Here is a 23,809-nt window from a genome sequence, read left to right as displayed (position 1 = left end):
TGAAACAGAGAAACAACACAATTGAATTATTTCAAACCCAAGTTTTGTTAGGAATCATATTTGCCAATTCTGGAATCAAGGAGGAACTGGAGTAATTAAAAAAATATACTTTAGCTTTATTATCAGAACAGAAATGGTTGAACAAAAACAAGAAAGGAATACAGATTAAGTTAAAGCAGGGTTTCTCAATCTTGGCACTACTGACATTTTTTAGCTGGATATTTCTTTGGTGTGAGGGCTGTGTGTATAGAATGTTTTGTGGCATCTCTTGCCTCTACCCACTAGATGTCAATAGTACCTTCACATCTCCCCCCGCCCCAATTATGACAATCAAAAATGTCTCCAGACATTGCCAACTGTCCTCTAGAGAGCAAAACTGCACTTGGCTAAGAACCACTGAGTTAAAAGGAGAGACTACCTTAGCAGAATGGATAAAATCTTAGAAGATAGGATGGTCTATTATGAAAAAGAAAATGAGATCTTGAAGGCCAGTAGAGACAAATGTACTGAGAGGGAAAGGGAAATGCAGCCAAGTCACAGTGTTCTTAAAGAGGGTTAGGAAGCGAGAAGTTGTAATTGTTATTGTATCAGAAACAGTGACCGCGGCTCAATGAAATCTAACAGAGCAAACGTGATGACTACAAAAGAGGAGACTGAAATGACATTCCAGAGGATTGGGATCCAGCAAAACTCCTGAGAAGTACCCTGCTAAAGCTGAAGGCACAAAGTCCACAGTGAGGTCAGCTGGGAAGGTTGGGACAACCACACTAAATTATTTCAGGAAATTCAGACAGATTTACAGAGGGAAGATTAGGCAAATCAGTGTAAAATACACAAAGCTTATAAAGCTTATAAGTGACACCATTATTGCAGGTGGAGATGCAGTGGCCTGAAACTCCCCAACAGTTTCCATCTTACTCAGTAAAATCTAAAATCCTCACACTAAGGTAGAAACCCCTAAATAATCTGCCCACTATTACCTCTCTAACTTTATCTCCTACCACTCTTTAAAGAATGAGGCTCACGAGCAATTTGGCATTCAACTAATAAAACTTCTGAAGCCTTGAAGGAACTACCCTCTTCTAGCAAGTGTTAACTCAGGACATCGGTACTGAAGGAACCCCCACATCTACCCAGACACAAAAATCCTTTTGACTGAGATTGAACAGAGTAAAATACTGGGGAATACATTAAACTTCTTTGGATCTTAAATTAATTTGAAAAGTTTGGACTTTTTGGTCTTAAATGCAAAAAAGCAAGATAATTTGATTTTAGACCTTGATTTCTGCATTACTGAGGCATCCATGTTATCATTTATTCTTGCTGCAGCACCAATGGCAAACAAATGACAATATGTATGAACATAATATGGGAAAAGGGGAAAGCTTTTCCAGGCTTGGGAACAGCACAGCCTTAGAGTTAACTTTATCAACACACTACTGGGACCCATTTTAACTCTCTTTGTACCAAAAATCCATATCGCCACCAGCAGTCCAAAGGGGCTATAAAGAGGACTTTGGTTCATAAAGGCAGTAGACACAGGACCACCCTAATAGACTATAAATTTCACCCTCCTTGGGATATAGTTCCACCCCTGTTGATCACAGGCTTAATGGTTAATGCCAATGAAGCTTTTTAAAAAATACAAATGTTCTTGCCTCATCCCTAGAAGTTTAGTTCAAATTTGGTCAACATCAATGTTGTTTAAAAGCAATACAGGTGATAGTAAAGTGCAGCCAGGTCCAGCACCACCAGTTAAAGGAACAAAAAGCTGAAAGAATGTAAGGGAGGCATGCTTCAACTCTACTTCCAAGCTTCCCTGTGGAGGACACTCTCCTGATCTCTTGCCCCACATACCCTTTACTAGGATAGAGAATGACCTCCTCGGGTACCCAATTCTCACTTGGGTAGAATTAACGTCATAAGCACTGGAAATTTGCTGGACTTCCTTCCCTTTCTGCCCTGATCAACATGAGGCCGTGATCCTGATGGAGTGTTTATGCCCTGTAGGCCCAAACCCCACTCGGTGGGCTGTCCCCAGGTTAAGACAGCAAAGAGGCACTGAGGTGGCACCAGCAGCAAGCCAGTTTGGCCCTCACTGCTCAGTCATGTTCCTACAGTAACAATGCTGACACTTTGATCTCCATCTGTCTCACTACATGGTTCTGAACCTGGGCATGGGAAAAGGAGATACAACTTATTGATTTCTCTTCAAACTCCAAAGGAAACCATTCTGAAAATAATACCATACAAGGTACCTAAGATGTCAAAGTGCTGATGTATGTATTGAAGACTAGAGGTTACTCATAGCGCTGTAACATTCCAAGACACTTGAGGGGGCTGAAGGCATTTCTAAGCCACTATTTACTCTCCTGCTGCCCAGCATCATCCCACCTCATTAGAACAAAGCACTGATCCTCCAATCAGTGCCTTCCTAACAAGATACACAGTCTATCAGGCAGAGAAATAAAGATTTCCTTATAATATACTTTACCTCTACAATGGTTAACAGGGTTTCCTGAGAGTTTCTCATAACCTCCATGGTTTTCTCACAGCATCTACAAACACATTATAAATATGCACTTTATTATACACCAACATTTTCAACGTATCTTTACCTCCTATATACTCATGTTTAGTATGCTGAGACTATTCTTGTTAGTAATTCCCAAATTAATACCTCAAAGAGCATAGTACTTGGCAGAGTGGGTTTTCAGTAGATGTTTCTGACATGAATACAAATATATATGTGAATATGAGCTTAGCATTTATAAGAATAACACACTACTACTATGAAACATTTCTTTCAGTTGATTATTATGGTAATTACAGTTTACTTTGACTAGAATCTGCCCTGCTAAAAGTTGAGTATGTAGACTTAAAAAAGAAAGAAAGTTGAGTATGTAGACTATGCTGGGAAAACTACAGGGAACTGCAAAGTTCTTTTAGCAGGAATTGGTACCAGATCATAAGCTCCTTTAGGATAATTTATATACCCAAGAATGAGCACCCAAGAGAAGTTCTGATCAGTAAACAAAGAGTTAGCGAGGACAGAGGTGTGAAAAGTAAAGGCAGGCTGCTTCCAAAGGCAGTAAGGGAGGACAGTATGTGTGTCATATTGGGTGAGGTCCCAGGTGGTCTGAAGGAAGGGGAAATTATTACTGCTTTTACCCAAGGTCTTTTCTTCCTTAGTACTGGTAAAGCACTGGAATGTACAATAATTCTAGTAAGGGTGAATTCTATAATCTATAGAAATCAATAATCCAAATAATTTCAACACCAAAAATCATCTGCCTTACCTTACCCTATTTGGCTTACCTTCTGAAGACACCTTCTACACCAGTAATGCCCATCCCATCCACAATATCTCTGGTGAGTCTAAAGGGAACTGTTTCAGGAGTAGGAAGGATTTTACCCTGTTCAAAAGCAACTCCTAAAGTAAAAAATACAGTGAGGTTAGGAGGTCCCATAGCTAATTTACTTTCCTCTCAACTGGCATGTGAACTTTGCAGAGGCACTAAATAATTTGTCACCAATATTCAATCAGTACTAAAACACACAGTCATTTATTCTATTTCTGCTCTGCCTGCCTTCTTCATCTCCAGCATTCTCCAGGAGATCCACCCTCAATTTTAAAAAATCAAGTTAAAAAAATTACTTACTTATGTAATTAGAGAAATCTATATTAAAGGGTGACTTTTAAAAATGAGGTAGTGAAGGGTAGAATTTAAAATGCAGAAGATATATATATATATGTGTGTGTGTGTGTGTGTGTGTATATATATATATATATATATATATATATATATATCTTTTATCCACTTTTCCCCAATGGCGACATTTTGCAAAACTACAGTACCAGGATGTCAACCAGGATGTTGACACTGATACAATCAAGATACAGAATATTTCCATCAACACAAGGACCCCTCATGCTATATTAGCCACACCTACTTACTCCCAAGGCCTAACCCTACCCCGTGTTCTTCCAGTAATCGCTAATCTGTTTTCCATTTTTATAATTTTGTAATTTCAAGTATGTTGTATCAATGGAGTCAAACAGTATGTGACCTTTGAGGATTAGCTTTTTTCACTCAACATAGTTCTCTAGAGAATCATCCAAAAAATGGAAAATAAAATTTTCACCTGGTTCTCTTTTATATTTCCTATTTCTATGTTGAAACTATTTCTGTGCTGAGACTTAGCACCTTTTCATTTGTTTCAAACATGTTTGTAATTGCTCCTTGAAGCATTTTTATGATGGCTGCTTTAAAATCTTTGTCAGATAATTCTAACATCTTTGTCACCTCAGTGCTGACGTCTATTGTTTTTCATTCAAACTGCAATTTTCCTGACAAATGATTTTCAATTGAAATTTTGACCTTTTTGGATATTACATTATGAAACTCTGGATCTTATCTACACTTCTATTTTTGCTGGCTTTGGGAGTAACCACCTTATTTACTGCTAAGTCGTGGTAGAAGACCAGGTTCCCCACTTGGCCTCCTCTGACATCCAAGAGGAAAGGGGGTTCCTTGCTACAGATTGGTGACATGGGAAGTCCAGGCTCCCCGCATGGTTTCCACTGACACCATGGGTGAGTTGAAGGAAAAACAAGGTTTGAAAAATATAGAGAAGGACGTAAACAGCATAAGTGATACAGTGAGATAGTCTAATGTATTGTTATTGGAGTCCCAGAAAGAGAGGGAAGAATCTGGATTGGTCGTATGACACTACTATGACTAAGAGAATATAGCAGAAGTGACACTGTGCCAGTTGCAAGCTAACCCTTAACTTCTACTTCCTTCCTCTTGGAGCCCTGAGATGCTTTGTAAGAAGTTCAGGTTACTTTGCTAGACAGAGAGGCCACATGGAGGAGCAATGAAGCATCAAATGTGTAAGAAGCCATCTTGGACACTGGCCCAGTTGAATCCTAAAGTAAATTCAGCCCAGGTGCTGACTACAGCTGTGTGAAAGATCGTAAGTGAGAATTTTCCAGCTGAGACCAGTCAACTCACAGACTACAGGAGATAGTAACAGTAGTTCTAAGCTACTAAATTTGGGGTGGTTTCTTATGCAGCAACAGATAATCAAAGAGATACACAGAAAAGTGTACAAATCATCAAAGTCATTCAAGTGTGTGGTTAATTAAGATTTTATAAAATGAACAAACCATGTAACCAGCATTCCAGAAGCCCTGCCTCATCTCCCTATGAAACACGAAACACCTCTTCAAAGGCTTACCACTATCCTGACTTCCAACACTGTAGATTAATTTTATCAGTTTTATATTTTACATAAATGGAATTATACAGTATATATTCTTTTGTATCTAGATTCTTTCACTTAACATTGTGAGTCTTCCATGTTGAGTGTGGCTATAGTTCATTCAATCTCATTGTTATATAGTATTTCATTTTATGAATACAATAAAATTCATTCATCCATTCTCCCATCCAAGTACTAACCAGTCCCGACACTGCTTAGCTTCCAAGATCAAACAAGATCAGGCGCGTTCAGGGTGGTATGGCTGTAGACTGTTCACCCATTCTATTTGTGACGGGGGTTGGGGCTGTTTCTAATTTGGGGCTATTATGAATAGTACTACTATGAACATTCTTATACACATGCGTGCATTTTTACTGCAGTGGAATTGCTGGGTTACAATTCCCAGCTTTAGCAGATAATGCCAAACAGTATTCCAAACTGGTTATACCAATTTACCTTTGTCATTTATAGATGTGTTTAGCATGGCCTGGACATCGGTTGGCATACTCCTATCTCTACTTTGCAGCTTCCACTGCACTGCCCTTTTGTTCTCATGCACAATTTCACTCCTCTATTGAGTTCCCACATTCTGGCTCTAACAACTCCACTCATCCTCATATTTATTACACCCCAACATCTAAGAATTCCTATCAAATTCATTGAATATTGGTGTGGACCTAGCTCACGATCTTCCTCTCTGTCCTAACTCTGGAATTCATTCTGGGGAAAACCATATAATATTCTTGATCTTCTCTGTTCTAATGAAATTCAATTTACTCTCTCTTAGCAAACCACTTAGCAAAAACTTATACTATAGAACTTATAATCTCCTAAAACTGTACTTTCTAAGAAATCTTAAATTCTACATTTTAATTCAAACCTCTTCTCCTTCTACCCCTTTATTCGTGTTAAATAATCTTCAAACTCACTGAGATTTCTAGTCTATTAGTCTCTCTTCCTTCCCTACTCAGCTCAGGGTATAGACTGCAAAGTTGATTACTCTCATTAGTACCTCAAATCATCTTGGCCCCTTGCTCCTCCACACTTACCATTTCAAACTAGAACTTAAATTCCAGGGATGCTGAGGGTGCTGGAAGAAATCATATGATGACACTACAAATTTAGGATTATCACCCTAAAATGCCCCTTAAAATGCTTGGCATGTCTTTTTTATTTATGCCTTTCTAGTCAGCCCTTGGTCTCATTTCCATGGTACCCACTTTTAAAATTTTATTGTTCTTTTAAGGCCAATTACCATCCTTCCAATTCTTAGCAAATAAACATGCTTTCCAGTTCTCAGAGAAAACAGAATAGCAAATATAATTTCCCTCAAATTCTTTCCCCTCTAGCTGAAGACTTTCCTATTAGCACTCATCCTTTCTTCTCTTGGAGGAAAAGCTAACACGCTTCCAGTGTAAAGCCAACTCTACACCTTCACATACTTCATGATTTCCCTTGCTATTTCAATTATCTTTGTCTCTCTCCTATAAGTATCTCCCATCTTAAGAAAGCAAATGAACAAGAACAAAAAACCCTTAAAACCAAAAGAAGTGGGGGGAGGGGACCAAACGTGTGTCTCCCATCTCTGCAGCAAATTCCTCTTCATTCTTCCCTTACTTCTAAACTTCCTGAAGAACAGTTCCGCATTCTTAGCCTACACATCCTTAACTTCCATTTAATCCTTGCCTTTTCACAATCTTACTTCCTCCATTCTATCCAAAGTTTACTAAGATTGATTAATTGTTAAATTCAAAGGTCTATTTTCAGAATTCATCTTAGTTGACCTTTCTGCGTCAGATACTACTGAGCACAGCACTTCTTCCTCCATGAAAATTTATCCTCTCTTGTCTTCCAAGATATCCCTACCTCTAGTTTCTATGACTTGTTGGTTATTCCTTTTTTTTTTTTCTTTTCTGACTCAGCCTTTTTTTTGGCCTCTCTGTGCAGCTTGTGGGAACTTAGTTCCACAACCAGGGATTGAACCTGGGCCCTCGGCAGTGAAAGTGCCAAGTCCTAACCACTGGACCACCGGGCAATTCCCAAGACTCAGCCTTTTTAATGCTGACATTCCTTACAATTCCATCCTTAGTTCTCTTCATCAAGGATGATGTACAAGATCAGAACCTCCTCTAGTCCAATGACTTCAACTAAACTCTATTTGCTGAAAAGTTCTACATCTCTTACTATGCTCAACATCTTTGCTTTCCTATATATTAAACTGTCTACTTCCCCTGGAAATCCCAACAATACCTCAAAACAACGTACAAAACTAAACTCATCAGTTTCTTATTTTCTACAAAACCTGCTGTTTTCCTTAGCTAGAAACTTCAGTTATCTTGGGGTTCCCTCTCCCACTATTTCCACATCTAATATCACTGGTGCAAAATTACTACAAAAATGTCCCCCAAATCCAACTCCTGTTTCATACTTTAGTCTAAATCATTTCTTTCATTATCTCATCTAAACTATTATAACATCCCCTAGTTTGTTTTCCTACTGCGTAGATACTGTTCCCCAAATTATCTTTCCAATAATCAAATAAGATTATGTCCTGATTAAATGTATCTTCATTTACTTCCCGTTGTTTAACAGATTAAAGTTGAAACTTCTTGGCCTGGCTTTTTATAATCTAGTACCAATCTATACCTCAAGCTACTCAACTACATGCAAACTTCACTCCAGCCACATTTAATGTCTCACCATTCCTAAAACATGCTACAACTTCATTATTCCTCCCTTCGTATCTGCTCTATCTTCTCTCTAGATTAACCTTTCTTTCTTTGAGACCTGGCTTAAATGTCACTCATTATCCAAGGCAGAATTAGCTACTCCCTCGAGCATCACTGTGTTTATGCTTTTTTTTAAACAGTATTTATTGTTTTGATCTCTCTCTCTCATACTTGCAATATCCTGGCAGGCAAACAACATTTCTTGATGACCAAATATTTACTGAACAAAGAAACATATCTTTTGTTACTTACCTAAATCTATATGTACAAGTTCTGCTGACTGCTCATTTATCAAGATATTCTGTACATGTCTATCACCAAGTCCAAGTATGTAACCAACTAGAAAAAAAACAATCTGAAATTACTGATATAATCTATTTCTAAAACACAATTAGCCATAATTTCAATACCACTGACTCTATATAATTTTTAAGTAGCTTAGGCTTTTTTGCCTACTTGAAGGAAATTATGTACATAACTGGCCATTTTCAGTTTAAGTCAAATCTTGCCAGCTATTTTCATTTATACTGCATTTTACAAATTCTAGATGATTTGCTAAAAAAGTTTTCCATTTACTAATAAGCACATATATTAAAATATTAATACTTCAAAATTGAGTGTGGTTAAAATTGAGACCCATTATTTACCAGGGCCAAAGCAGTGAACTATATACACTCAAATATTTATTGAGTATACTTTTAAATTGAGGCACCTATGGGTAAATTCTTCATTCTTCAGTGAAACTTTCTTCTGCTTGATGAATTATATTTAACACAAATTAGTCAATAATTCATTTCATCAGGTATATATATCCAGGAAAAACTACATTTCTGTTTATTTTTTTTTAACACTTTTAAATTTTATTTATTTATTTATTTATTTATTTATTTATGGCTGCGTTGGGTCTTCGTTTCTGTGCAAGGGCTTTCTCCAGTTGCAGCAAGCGGGGGCCACTCTTCATCGCGGTGCGCGGGCCTCTCACTATCACGGCCTCTCTTGTTGAGGAGCACAGGCTCCAGACGCGCAGGCTCAGTAGTTGTGGCTCACGGGCCTAGTTGCTCCGCGGCATGTGGGATCTTCCCAGACCAGGGCTCGAACCCGTGTCCCCTGCATTAGCAGGCAGATTCTCAACCACTGCGCCACCAGGGAAGCCCCTACATTTCTGTTTTTAACACAGATGATAACATGCTTTAAAATGCTTTAAACCTAATGAAACGCACTATGAGGTGTTACAGAAAAAATAGTGGTCAGGGTGTCAGGATGCCTGGGGTGCATGGCTAGCTCTGTCATTAACTGGGCCTACTTTCTCGTTTGTAAACTAAATTAGTTGCATCAGATTAATGATTCTCATTGTAGAAAAAAAGAGGGTTTCATTATTACCTAGAAAATTTTCAAAATATACATGTCCTGCCTTCCTGGTGTATTGTACCTAAGTGATGAAAAGAGTGGTCTTTAATTAAAAAACAATAGATCACTGATATTCCTGTTGGTTCTCATACTCTAAGATTGTGTTAACTGCCCTATCTAACTATTCCAATCTCTCAGAAATCAAAAAAGCCAAAATATATATTGTACACAGAATATTTAAATATATATCATTATTTCTATTCCAAAACCAAAATTCTATTAAACAGAATCAATCTTTGGGTGTTAATATCATGGTATTATAGAGGCTGTATGCAAGAACAATAATAATTAAAGGAAATAACTTAAATGGAATTATCACGAGTTTTATTATTTTCCAAAGAAAATCCCAGAAAATAATACATTGAGGGGAAAGAAAATAAGCCATATTCACTATTAAGCAATGAAGAAAAATAACCAGTCTTATTTCCCTACCTGAAAGAAAGAAATTCTCTCCTGCCAAAGCTACGAAGAGCTACATTTAGAAGCTAAGAATCAGGATGAACAAGAAACACAATGATCTAATGATGAAGATGGTTTGGTTAACAAACACCATCACCACCACCATCCCCCTGTAACTCAGAATGTAAGAAGTGCTGAATCTACTAAAATGTGTAAGAAGATTACCAATAGAAGAAGTAGCAACACTCCGAGTATAAGCCAATCGTTTCTCAAACCAAACAGCTGGATCCAAGAATTTTTCCATGCAGAAGTAACGGAAAACTGGTTGAAAATTTTGGCAAATCTCCATGAAGGTTTCATATTTCTCTTCAAAAGACTTTTTTTGTACATCCTTTAATAGATAAAATATAAAATTATTTTCTGAATATTCTGTTCAACTAATTTAACTGACGTCTACTAGGAGTTTCAATAGGAGAATAGTATGATAGATATAAAGGCAATAAAAAGATGAACAAGATATTATCTCTACCCACAAGAAGCTAAAAGTCTGGTCAGGGAAGCAATTAATAACAAGTTATAATCCCTTTAGGGTTTTCATGTTTATTTTAGGGGAAGGTGGCATACCAACAGTGACTGTTATTTGTTTTAATTCAATTCTAATTTGAATGATTCTGTAATCTATGTGGAAGTAAACACAAAAATGCCAAAGGTAGCTCCAGATAGTCTCAGGTGTATCACAGCACTAGGCGTGTGACAGGAAACAGGAAAAAGAGAAAGAATGGAAGAATCAATCCCGGATGGATGGCAAAGCAGCTGACACATCTCAGATCTGTCCTTCAACATTTCCTTACTATATAATAATTTCCTGAAGCAAAGCACATCTACTTCAAAAGGCTCAATCCTCATCTATGGACTGATGACTTCCAAATCTGTATCTTTGGCTCAGGTATAATAAGCTCCAGCCTGATGTGCCTCTCCAACTTCCCACTCAACATCTTCACTTGGATCATTTCCAAATCCAAACTAATTCACCTTCTCATCTTTGGCAAAACTCAGCCACTTCCTCTATTCATCAACACGGTAAATAGCTTCTCCACCTACTCCATCATACCAACCAGGAAACTGGGTGCCACTGATACTCTTTTTTCACCAACCCCACTTCTAAACAGCAACCAAATCATCTAAGTTTTGCCTCTTTAATATTTCTTATATGAACTGCCTGTTCTCCATTCCTACTGTTATTACTTAGTTCAGACTCCGCCTCATGCCTCTGGTCAGCTTTCTCAAAAATATAACCCTCAAAAATATAAGTGTTGTCAGAGTTTTCTAAAATGCCAATCTGATATTACTGTCCTTCTCAAGGGTTCTCTATTGCCTACAGGATACAGTGCAAATTTCTGAACATTTCATAACATTCCATTTTTTGACCAACGACTACTGCTTCAATCTCGTCTATTCCTCCTCAAAACCTAAGCCTATGCTATCTTTACCTGCCTGTTCATGCCTCCTTCCTTTTTGTTTGTATGTTCCTCTGCTTGGAAAACCAATTCATTTATAAAACTCAGCTCAAACAAAAATCTCCTCTATGAAGTCTTTCTTGAATCTGATTCTCTCCACTCCTCCCTGTCCCAGGTAGAACTGATCACTTCCTCCTCTGTGCCTACACAGTACCTTTCCACTACAATCCCTATAGTACTTTACCATACATTTTAAAAAACATATAACAGAAAGCACAACAAAAGAAAAAGTAAATGGATTTTAGAGTTGGACAGACAAGGTTTAAATCCTTGCTCCACTATCTATTAGCTCATTGACCTGGAGTAAGCAAAATCTTCAGAACTTCTTCTCATCTTAAAATGGAGTAAGTATGATGGTGATTAGTCATATTTGTGAAGTCTCAGCATAGTATCTGGTAGAGAGGACACATTCAATAAATGTCACTGATTGGGTGAATGAATGTCAGACCAGATGGCCAGTGTGATGTGGCAAATGTCTTTGAATGTCTCTATTTCATAATTTTTTTTTTTGGTTTTAGTTAGTGTTTTGTTTGTTTGTTTTGTTAAGAATTAGCTTACCCCAAACTGGAAGCAAATTTGCATACACTGAATAATGTTAAGTTCTCATAGGACAAGGGTTGACACTTAACATAGTTTAAAAACCTTCCTTTTTCACTCACACACACTTTCATTCTGGTGAGCTTACTTTCTTATACTTACTGTCATTAACAATTACCTGATGAAATTAAAACTTTTTTACATTCCATAATATTTGGTATCAGCTTTAATAAGCTATTAGATAATCTTGCAATAACTTATGTTTTTGAGTGTTACTCACCATCATTTTCTTTTGGCACTGATAGGCACTGAAATCCTTTGGCCTGTATCTTTTATGAGCGCCACTCTCATTGTTAACAAGAAATTCACCAATAGGGACAGTTCCTGTGCACCATTCAAGAACACCACTTCGCTGAGAAAGGGGAACCACCTGAAGTTACAGATTAAGTATCTTTTGATTATGGAAAGGCATTAAAGAGCATGTGATGATTACTCAACTATCAGAGTCAGCGTGAAGCATTTTTTCAAGTTATACTATTATTTTTCTGTCCACAGGAAGAAAGCAACTGAAAATAAACAAGCTCAAAGAACAAGATTTTCTAGGCTGCTGCATAGACTTCTGAGAACCTGCTCTTCTCTCAGTCTCCATGATCCCTGAGAGGTCAATCCTGTTAATTATACTCATCATCTGCGACTGAGCCATACTTAGTTTGTTCCATTTAGCAGAGGAATTAACTTTGCTTTCCTATACTTTTAATATCAAATTCAAAGAATTTCACTTTGGAAAATATCAAATGTAGTGTCAATTTTAGTATACTTTAATAATCGAAAGTGTATGCATTCTTGCTTCGTAGTCTCGTTAGCTTCACCAAGAGGACATGTATTCCTAAACATAAAAGCAATTTTACTGGGAACATGAAAAATTATGACATTTTATAAATATACATAAAATGTAGAAAATAATATAAACAAACACCCTTTTACCTACTAAACAGCTTTATCAAATCTAAGATTATTCATATTTGCTGGGCAAGAGACAAAGCTCTCTTTGTACCCTTCACTGACCCCATGCCCCTCCCTACCAACAAGATGACTGCTAACTTGCTTATCATGTTCCTGTATTTTTGGGTATACAGTATTTTTATTTCAAAGCTATACATACATAAGTAATTGTAAGCTTTAAATAAAGAGTATTTACACTATATGTATGTTTCTGCAATTCGCTTTTTTCTCACTCAACACTGTTTTACCTTAACTGTGTTAGTACATTTAATCCTAAGTCATTCGTTTTAACAACCGTACTTTGTATAAATATGCCACAATTATCCAATTTATACAATCGGAATATTGATTAACATTTATATTATTTCCAGATTTCCCTGAAACACTGCTGCAATGAATTAATCTACTAATGAATATATTTCAGTTTCTCTAGGGTATACATGTACCTGGAAATTGAAGAGCTGGGTCATTCGGGATATGCATCTTCAACTTAGTTAACCATATATTGCCAAGTAACTATACAAAGTAGTTGTACCAATTTATATACCCATTAGCAGAGTTTATTCTATAACCTCCCAATGTACTGTCAGACTATACTTTGTCAATCCAAGAGGTGTGTAATAGTATCTCACAGTGGTTTTCATTCGTATTTTCCAGATTCCCAGTAGAGTATAATCTGGTAAGACTTATTGGCTATTCAAATGTTTTCTTCTTGTGAACTGGCTGTTTGTATTCTTTACCTTTTTTCTTACTGGCTTGTCTTTTTATTACTAGTTTGTAAGAGCTATTTACATATTCTATATATAAATTTCTTGCTGTTAATATTATAACAATCCTTTTTGTGTTATTAACATTTTAAAATTCGTTTTCTCAGCCACCTGTCTTTACAGTATCTTTAATTCTATATTTTTAATTTTAATGTACTCAAATATGTTTTACTGTTTTATGTTCTGTGTCTTAACATGAAGGAGGTTTTTCGTTAATTTAGTAACTGTATTTGTTGAGAGTCTATTATGTGTTACACACAGTGCTAGGGCACTAAGAATAGAGTGGCAACGAGGCAGATGAAGACCATGCCCTCATAAAGCTTCTTTCTGGTGTCAGAACGTATACACTAATAGACATTTAATGATGCCAGGTAACGAGTATTATAATAGAACAAAACATACATTTAAAAAAATGAGTAATAGAGACGTGGTCAGAGAAGGTGTCTCTGAAGAGGTGACATTAGAGAAAAACCTGAAAGAATAATAATTCATGCAAAGATATTCCAGGCAAAGGGAAGTGAAAAGCCCTGAAGTGAAACAAAATTAGGATATAGGGAATGTAAGATGATTCTGTCTTAAGTCACCACTCCCCCCACCTCCTTGCCTGCACACATACCCCTACTCTTCTGCCCACTCTGCCCTTCCCCTGAAATGGTCCTCTACAGCTGTGATCCCAGAGCAAGGCTCATGTTCCTCTCATGGGGGCTCTACCCCAGCTTTTACAGTGTCTGGGCCTTGAACACTTTACGACTGTCCTCTCTAGATGAGTAGGCTCAGGGCCAGCACCCTGTCTCAAAGATGCCAAAATGAGGCTAGTTCTGGATGAGGCAGCTGGTGGGGCTCAGCCTTAGGAACACACTGCTGCTCAGATCCTAAGGCTAATAAGCCCCTGGATGTTCACAGGCGTAGGTCCTGGGGGCTGTAGAACCGGAGCCATGCCCTGAGGTTCCTGAGAGGGGCCCTTGCAAAAGGCTTGTGCTTTAAAGCCTTTTTCAGGCCTTCAGGCTTCCTTCTGCTCTGTGGCCACCCACTCTGATTAAGGGGGTGAGTGGAAGGGCTTGCCAAGGATCATGGACACAGGGTAGGCCCTGGTACCATGGGTTTCAGGCTACTTATCAATTTTCTTATAGGAGCACAGTCAGGGGCAGATGAGGCAGGGCAGAGAGGGCTGGTCCCTCCTTTGCTCTCAAACTCCCTCAGGTGTTAAACTGTCTCCAGCAGCGGAAGGACAGAGACTGTGAATCCCATGCTGTGTATCCTTCCTGAGCCTCTGCTCACTCTCAGGGCCAAGAAGCTCCCAAAACGGGGCCCTCTCTTTAGAGGCAGGGCCATAATCTGAGGAGCAGTGCTGGATTACAGGCATTTTAGTAAGCAACCATTAAACAGGTTCTGGCTGCCTGTTAATGCGGTGAGGCCTCCTAATTGGGTACAGTGAAAAACAAGCTAGAAGAACCCTGGCCCAGAAGACTCTGCTTGCTCCAGTAAGTCACAGTGACCCTGTGGGTGATGGCCTTGTGTTGAGGGGCCACTGGGAGTTGGTGTCCAAGCCTCTCCCTATTCTGTGCCCCAGTGGCACTGGAGCTTCTTCCTGCCCTCAGCCTGGGCCTTCCCCAGTGGTGTTAAAGATAAGCATGATTCCTCTATCTTTAGCTCTTTTCATTCCCTAAAAATGCACTTAACACTTTGCATTATAATTGTGTGTCTGTTTCCCCTGGTGAGCTCCTTAAGAACTAGGACTATGTTTTATTACTTTTATATCCCCAGCACCTACTAGAGTATCTAACACAACACTAGGTGTGTAAATCAACAATTATTAAACAAATGAATGAACGGATCTCATAGCCTTTCCAACCGATTTTCCTTCCTGCTTAAGTAGCTCTAAATGCCTTCCTTCCAGAAAACCCAGCCCTATCTTTAAGCTAGCTGTGACCCCTAATGCTTGATCACATTAACATTCTTGCCTCTTAGTATATTCCATCAAAGATCTCTTTTCCAAAATTACTCTCTATTAATATCTAGTTACGGGGAAAAAAATCAAACCCTTGTCTTTTGTTAAGAGACTGATCTAGAAAGGACCAGGTTGGCTTTTTTCTATCTCATTTCAGAGTTCAACTGTGATGTTGGTTGATGTAAAAACAGTTGAATTCAAGTTTCAAAAGGCAAATGGCAGTGTTTCCTCAGGTACTAAGATTCCCTGGAATAGCCTATTTCATCTGAGTATCTGAGTATTTTGCCTGGGTGTCACAAAAAATGATTGATGACTATTTTCTCAAATTACCTCAAGGTACACAGCTAGTACCATCCTAGATACATAGAAATGAAGTTAATTCATTATGTACAGTGAATGCCTTAGGGCATTACGACTTCTCTCCCAGAATCCTGACTGAGAAGGAAGATATATCACAAAGAAGAAAAATTATTTATTGGCATAAGGCATAATGAAGAATTAAGTACGAAGCTTCTTTCTGCACGTAAATGTTGTTTATATAAGACTTTGATTTTAAAAAATGAATCCTCTCATATCTAAACCTTTAGGCTAGTTGTTCAATATACTTTCTAAAAATGTAGTTTTGGTAGAGATAAATTAGTCCAGTCACACAAATTCTAGTTATCAGAGGGCTATGTCTCAGTGTCAGCATATACAATAAGAACTTTGTCTTCCTTCATCTCCATGTGATTCTCTCTGATGAAAGGTATCTGGTGTGCCTCAATATACAGGTCTCTCCTTTTGAGGTTGTATACTGACATTTGGGTACCAAGAGCTAATTTCAGGAAGTCAATGACCCTTCTTTTTGACACAATGATCACAGGACACCTGAATGCCAGATTGGGAATGACTCCACAGAAGACCTGGATTAGGCAGACTGCTTCCCTACATACACTATAGAACTTCCAGGAATGTTAACTGAAATCAAGAACAACTAGCAATATAGCTATAACATAACTTACACATTCTTGGAGTAATCTCAAAATAACATACATCTATTGGCCCAGTATTATAATTCTAAACAATAAAGTCAAACCTAAACTCTCATATTAAGAGGTTATTTTTTAATATTCAGATGTGTAACATTAAATAACTCCACTATTTAACTGGTAAAATAGTTCTCTGTAAAAATCAGATATTTAAAAAGTCATAAGGTAGAAATAGAGTTTAGTCATTTCTGCCTTCAAAATATTTTAGGTTAGGGCCTTCTCTCTCTCATGCTTTATAGCAATGAACTTTGGAAACTAAACTATGTTATCTGCTTGGAAACCTGAGTGGCTTTCTGAAAAAACCAGGTGATCTTAGAGCCCAAACTTTTTGCAACACATTGTATCCCCAGTTCTTCAGTCATCATCTATGCTATCTAAAAGTCTGGCAGTTAGAGCATAAAAATTTTCTTTCATTCACGTTATTGAATATCTGCCCTCTAAAAACTTCTCAGCAATCGTTAAAGTACCTGGACAGTTAGCAGCTCATCAACTTTGTCCTATAATTAAGCGAGATCAAATGACAGGAAAGTAACTAGACTGGTGGGTCTAAAAGTACGGTTCCTGAAACACTGCTGCATCAGCATCACTTGATACCTGGCTAGAAATGCATATTTTCAGGCTCCATCCTAGAATTAGAAATTCTAGGGGCTCAGCATCTGTGTTTTAACAAACCCTTCCAGGGATTACGATGCCTGCTAAATTTGAGCAGCACCGATCTAAACCACACCAAAGAAGTCCTTCTGCAGGATAGATTTCACAGATCTTTTTTAAACTTTTGCTCTTAGCATTCCACGAGAACTTGTTTTTTTGTTCACTGCTAATAGAAAGCATCAATTATATTAGTTAATATCCTACAAAGTTTCACATGACAAATTTCTCACAAACTTGAAGGTATTACGAAAAAGTGTGCTTTTCTTCATGCTTTCCCACCCCTCAACCTCACCCAACTAACAAGTGAGTTTTATATTTCTATTTCTGTAGGCAATTAAGAAGCTCTAAAAAAGTTCAGTTTTCAATTACAATAGCCTGACTCAATCAGAATTTTGGAGGGTAGATCTAATTTCTTTTTCCTTACTCCCCTAACTATTTGGTGTTTTTAGTTTAACAATTATTTTTATAATTTAAAAAAATGTTCATTTAGGGCAATTCAAAATATATTAAAGGCAGGTATTACCCATAATCCCATCATACCCAGAGTTAATAGCATTTTTAGGCTTATTCAGGAACTTTCTAAAGGTCAAAGCTATATACTGATTTCTTATAAATGTATATATAAACATCCGTTTCAAGGCTATTAATCTATTTTTATGTCACGAACTATACCATCTTCATTACTAAAGCTTTACCATTTGCTTTCATATGATTAGGCAGAGTCCACTTTCACCTGTTGCTTTTATCAAAGACATTTTAGTCATTCTCACCAATATATTTTTCAAGATAAACTTTTAAATGTTTCCATGATATAAAAATTTTTACTGGAATTTCATTGTCTATGCATTAATTAGAAATGAGCTGACATTTTTCACTGCTTTCCCATTTAAGACATGGGACTTCTCCCTTACCCTAGTTTTCCTTTATTCTTTCTGGTTATAGTTTTGTAATTTTTTTTCATACAGTCTTGCATGTTTGTTTTTTTGTTAAATTTTATTTATTTATTTATTTATTTATTTATGCCTGTGTTGGGTCTTCGTCTCTGTGTGAGGGCTTTCTCTAGTTGCGGCGAGCGGGGGTCACTCTTCATTGCAGTGTGCGGGCCTCTCACTATCGCGGCCTCTCTTGTTGAGGAGGACAGGCTCCAGACGCGCAGGCTCAGTAATTGTGGCTCACGGGCCCAGTTGCTCCGCAGCATGTGGGATCTTCCCAGACCAGGGCTCGAACCCGTGTCCCCTGCATTGGCAGGCAGATTCTCAACCACTGCACCACCAGGGAAGCCCCGCATGTTTCTTATTAACAGTAATCCTAGGCAGTTTATTCACATTATATACATTATATTATTGTGAAAGGGACTTTTTTCTATTATATTTTTAAACTAGTCTTAGTTGATGGTTGGGATACCTTGAGGTTACGTAGGGTTAACTCACTAGAGAAAATAAACACTTGTGGTATATACCATTTTGCAGGTTTAAGAAACAGATATGAGACTATCATAAAAGTGTCTCTGAAAGGTTGCTTCTCTGCTATACAGTAATTATCGTAATTTATTTATATCTTCGCCGAAATAGAAACAATGAATAAATAAATAAGCCCTGTTACAGCAGTGACATAAGAATAAAGGGCAAATAGGAGATACAGGAATGAAACCAGAAAGGAACACCTATAAAAAACAGGCCCTTCAAAATGAAGGTTTACAGCTATTTTTAAAAATGTAAACATGCTAGATGAACACTCATTTAAGGGCCAAAAATGATTAATTAATAAAATAACGTGACTTGAGAATTATCTTCTCAGGCAAAAAGCTGGAGGAAATGCAAATTGGTACATCCCTCTATTAAATGTAATCTGACAGTATCTAGCGAATTATAGGTGCATTTACTCTTACCCATCAATCCAACTTTAGGAAGTCTATCCCACAGATTCACCTGCACATATATGAAATATTATATGTTCAATGTTATTTATTGCAGCATGGCATTGTTTGCTACAACAAAAGACTACAAACAACCAAGATGCCCATTTTATATGAAAGGGACTTGTATGATAACTATGTACTAATACATAAACCAGTTGTTAAAAAAAGAGAAAAATTTCTATAACATATTGCTGAATTAAATATATATATATATATATATATATATATATATATATATATATGTTGCCATTTCTCTAGGAAGGGGGGAAATAAGGAAATATATTCATATATTCTATTTGTATAACACTGGAAACAAATGAAAATGGTACTTAGAAGGGGGCATGAGGTTGACAAGGAAAAGGGTAAGAGAAGGCTTCCCTTTTTATACCTTTTTCTATTATTAGGTTTTTGAACCATGCAAATGTATTACCTAGTCAAAAACTAACATATTTAAAATTTTAAAACCCTATATTATATACTATATTCTTCACTGAATCACTATTTTCTTTTTAACATCACTTTTCCTCTTATAAGCACTTTTATACCAGAAATAGGCCAAATGGTCAAACATAAGGGGAAAATACTTTAGCTGATTATTACAGGAAACAAGATTTCTTGAAACAAAAAATTCCTGCAATTAACATTAATGTGTACTTTTACAAAAGAAAAATATTGTCTAAATCAGACGTTGGCAATATATGGCCTTTGGACCAAACCCAGTCCCAGACTGTTTTTGTACAGCCTGTGAGCTGAGAATGGTCTTTCAGGTTTAAAGGGTTATGAAGAAAAAAAAAAAAAAGAATATGCAACAGAGACCTTATGTGGCCCACAAAGTCTAAAATGTTGGTCCCTCAGAGAAAACGCTTGCTGACCCCTGTCTTTTACATGTTCTTGATAAAGCAGCAGAAGTATAAATTAGTTACCTTATATGTGCAGATAGTCAACTTCCTCTTCCTGGTTTCAGTATTTCTCTGCAGCAATGTATTACACATCTGGAAAACCTGCTGCATGACAGCATCTTGTCTCAGGTCATCACGGCCCTTCAGAATAACCAAAACACAAATAACTAAGCGTAATTCATTTTCTTTATTATAAAATCACAAGAAGAGTCATCTGAGGACAGCCAAAGGGCACTTAGAAATCAATCTGAGGATTATGCTCCTCGTAATAGTCTCTTAAATAATTAAGACCTAATACTATTCTTTCATTTAGAATAAGCTATACCACTGGGTAGGCAGACCAATTTAGAAATAAGAAGTTTCCCCCCGCTTGCTGCTTTTGTAATTAAAATAATTGGAACCCCTCCACTTGAGGGCACACTGTAAAATACCAGGGTAGAGGAGCACTGTTGTTTCTCTACTACTTCCCAGCAAGGCCCAAAGAGCTTAAGAGCAGAGTAAGGGAGGAATGCTGTCGCTTTCTGATACATTTAATAGCACTTAGCACAGTGCCAGACTCAGGATATTGAAGCAAGGGCCTTCAACTTGAACTATTCAAGAAAATAAGCAACACTCACCAAAATTTTTTTTTCCATAACAAGCAGGCTGATTGTTAATCTCATCATGTCTGTACATGTTAAAAGTATTCTTTTACTTCAACCAACTATTATAATAAGGCTGGTCTTTCAGAGAGACAAAAAAATGAGGAAAAGTATTCTGCTTCTAGAAAACAATATATTTCTACTTTATGTTTTCCTCACCTGTAATTATTCAGAATAAAAATAAAGACCCAAAGTAGGAAGAAAATATCAACTAAAGTTTTCTTTTTGACTTTTTTCATTAACAACAAAAGGAAAATCTCACCTTGACAAGCTGTCTCCTTTCCTTGCCATCAGAACCCAAACAATCTATTATTTTTGGTAAATTTAAACCTCCTGCTAAACGAAATTCTGCTTTAAATGACTGTATAGTCACCAGATTTCCATATTCCCCTGTGGGGTCCACCTAATAAAATGTATAAATATGACAATAGCTCAGATACACAATTTGCATTTAAAGAAAAATGGATTATAAATGACAATTTTAATATTAAACAGAGGAATGAATGACAATGTGCTGTTGGTTAAGAACTGAAGTGGTAACTTTATAAATGAAAGAAAGAAGATTGGACGTTGGAAAGGCTTTAAAAAGTGACATAGATAAAATTTACCTCCCTAAACATCTCTTAATAAAAGTAGGGCATACAAAGTTAGAATAGTGTTACTGAAAAACTACTGAAAATCCTGGTACAGGTCTTGCCACTGACCTGTATATGTTAAGTCATCTGTATAAATTAAGTCATCTCCTCACAAAAACAAGGTAAATTTTAGAAAAGTACGGAGAGGAGTTTTCTTGGTTGTAATTGCTAAATCTGGCATTTTCAGGACATATTCAGCTAAATGACTTGCTGATAGGTTAATCCACATGATGAAGCTACATTGTAAATCAAATAACTACAGATATTAAACACTAAACTACAAACTCAAAGGAGAGATTTTACAATGTAGTTAAAATGATCATTTTCTAAACTGTAACATTGATTATTACATATATCCCTGGCAACATCGTACTTCTAACAATAAAAGACCATCAGGACATAGCTGAAAGTGTCATGTATATTATAGTCAATTTAATATTGCAATACATATTGTATTATTTAATACCGTAATACATCAGTCAATACATTCTAATGCATACAGAATTTTAAAAACCAGTATAAAACAATTAGGGACTTTCTTGCTCAGTTAAAACTTAATTTTGGCATAAACACATGAAATCTTTCCTTCTGGCCAATGAAAATAAGTCTATAGTCATCTTCATAAGAAAGATGACAGATGTAAAAATGAAGGCAAAAGAAAAGAAAGCAGGAGAGGCCTTTAAGTATTTTAAGTCTTGGGCAAAGGGAATCCAATAAAGAAAAAAAACTATAGGCTGGGGACTTCCCTATGGTCCAGTGGCTAAGAATCCACCTTCCAATGCAGGGGATGTGGGTTCGATCCTTGATTGGGGAACTAAGATCCCACATGCCGCGGGGTAACTAAGCCCGCACGCTCTAGAGTCCGCGTGCCACAACTAGAGAGCCTGTGCTCCAGGACTAGAAAGAAGCCCACACTCCGCAATTAAGAGCCTGAGCGCCACAAGGAAAGATCCCGCATGCCGCAACTAAGACCTGATGCAGCCAAATAAATAAATATTAAAACAACAACAACAACAACAACAACTATAGGTTGAAACAAGTGAAACTGCCAATATTTAACCAATTTTGACCTACAAAAAAAGGCTATTTCAAATGGTTTAACCTACTAAAGAGTAATTTAGCTTAATTAAAAAATCAAAACAGTTAATGGTAGATTACCTTAATTTCCATAGTAGGAACAACAACATCTTCTAAATTTTTAAGTTTGATAATGGGCTGGTCTGCCGGAATACTTATGCCTTCTGTATTTAAAACAAAGAGGTTTCAGTGACAACTGCAAATTGAGGAATAGTACTGAAGGTAAAGCAGGAGAATTCAGCAGATACCATAAACCCAAACTGTGGCTAATCTGTGGGTCAGGCCCTGATTTAGAAATGAAGACCAAGGGCTCAGGACACAATGCCGCTCAGGGTCAGGGCATAACAATGGTTAACATGGCTTACAAATGAATTTGCAGGTTACCTGGCACTGGTAACTAGACCAGATTCACCTGAGAGGTCAAATTGAGCAACTTAAGATAATTATATACAGTGTAAATAGCACATAGATAATGTACTCCTGTCATATTACTATTAAATGTGACTAAAGGACATGACAGTAGTCTTTGTTTGCTTAGAGAGGAACACTATGAGAAGCCTCATTCTTATTTTAAAATAATAAGAATTTAAATGTGAAGATATGATTCTGAACAGAAAAAAGAATACAATTATTAAAGTATGGGGAGAGAGGTACAAATAACCAAATATTATAGCAGCTTATAATTATTTAAATAGACACAGCAAGAAGAATAATGGAGAAAATGATAAGGTCTTTCCATTCTTAAGTCCTAGAGTGCAGTCACCTATTAACAGTTCCACAAAAAGATATTAAGTAAAAAAGTGACTGGAGGGGTGTTGAAGCTATTAGACAAAAATTAAGTTTTGAATCATGTGTGAGTTGTAATCATCAGGACTTTCACATCTATAATTAATGTGTGTGAGTTGAACAGATTTACATTATTAAGCTCTATAATTAATATATCCCTACAGAGAATAACACAGCAAGAAGGCAACACTCATTCTTTCAAACTGCATACTTCTCTGAGTCTTCCACTGAGTGGCATCTAAATTTGCTAGTATAATGTAAGCATCACAAAGTGCCTCAACACTTCTGACCATCTGAGGTCTCCTGCTTCTGATAGTACGTATTATTTTGTTTGCAGCCTCGGTTCGATCCTATTAATAAAAAACAAACAAAAAATATTACATAAGCAAATACCCAAGACAAACTTTTCAGAGTTATAATAACAAAAGGAAAAATAATTTATGCACAAAGCTAGACAATGGAAGGACTATAATCCCTCAGAGACAAACAGTCACCTTATTATGAATGAAATACATCAAAGATATACTAATCTCAAGAGTAAATGACTTGGGTGCCTTGTAAAATTTATTTCTTCTTTGTTCATTGCTCTGAGGAAAAAGG

General features: G+C 36.9%; 2 protein-coding genes across 10 annotated transcripts in view; one reads left to right on the top strand and one right to left on the bottom strand.

The window, feature by feature from the left end:
- LOC118899409 (protein O-glucosyltransferase 3) overlaps positions 1 to 13,002 on the top strand; it is a 161,938-nt gene extending 148,936 nt beyond the window's left edge. For 5 of the 6 annotated variants that reach the window (XM_036861099.1, XM_036861107.1, XM_036861105.1 and 2 more), the window contains one exon: positions 12,413 to 13,002. In XM_036861099.1, coding sequence (XP_036716994.1) covers positions 12,413 to 12,515 — 103 coding nt within the window. In that variant the 3' untranslated portion in view covers positions 12,516 to 13,002. Of the gene's footprint in view, positions 1 to 12,162; positions 12,243 to 12,412 lie in introns of those variants that run through there. The other variant, XM_036861102.1, reaches the window with a different exon arrangement.
- The window catches only part of ATM (ATM serine/threonine kinase), a 149,139-nt gene that overhangs the window by 4,545 nt on the left and 120,785 nt on the right, over positions 1 to 23,809 (bottom strand). For all 4 annotated transcript variants that reach the window (XM_036861082.1, XM_036861086.1, XM_036861083.1 and 1 more), the window contains 9 exons: positions 23,421 to 23,559; positions 22,505 to 22,587; positions 20,974 to 21,114; positions 20,095 to 20,211; positions 12,138 to 12,287; positions 10,029 to 10,194; positions 8,250 to 8,336; positions 3,319 to 3,433; positions 2,495 to 2,558 (listed from right to left, as the gene is read on the bottom strand). In XM_036861082.1, the coding sequence (XP_036716977.1) occupies positions 2,495 to 2,558; positions 3,319 to 3,433; positions 8,250 to 8,336; positions 10,029 to 10,194; positions 12,138 to 12,287; positions 20,095 to 20,211; positions 20,974 to 21,114; positions 22,505 to 22,587; positions 23,421 to 23,559 (1,062 nt within the window). The remainder of the gene's footprint in view (positions 1 to 2,494; positions 2,559 to 3,318; positions 3,434 to 8,249; positions 8,337 to 10,028; positions 10,195 to 12,137; positions 12,288 to 20,094; positions 20,212 to 20,973; positions 21,115 to 22,504; positions 22,588 to 23,420; positions 23,560 to 23,809) is intronic.

Source organism: Balaenoptera musculus, chromosome 8, assembly GCF_009873245.2.
Source record: "Balaenoptera musculus isolate JJ_BM4_2016_0621 chromosome 8, mBalMus1.pri.v3, whole genome shotgun sequence".
NCBI classification, from domain to species: Eukaryota; Metazoa; Chordata; class Mammalia; order Artiodactyla; family Balaenopteridae; genus Balaenoptera; species Balaenoptera musculus.
This window is presented reverse-complemented; position numbering and strand designations above follow the sequence as displayed.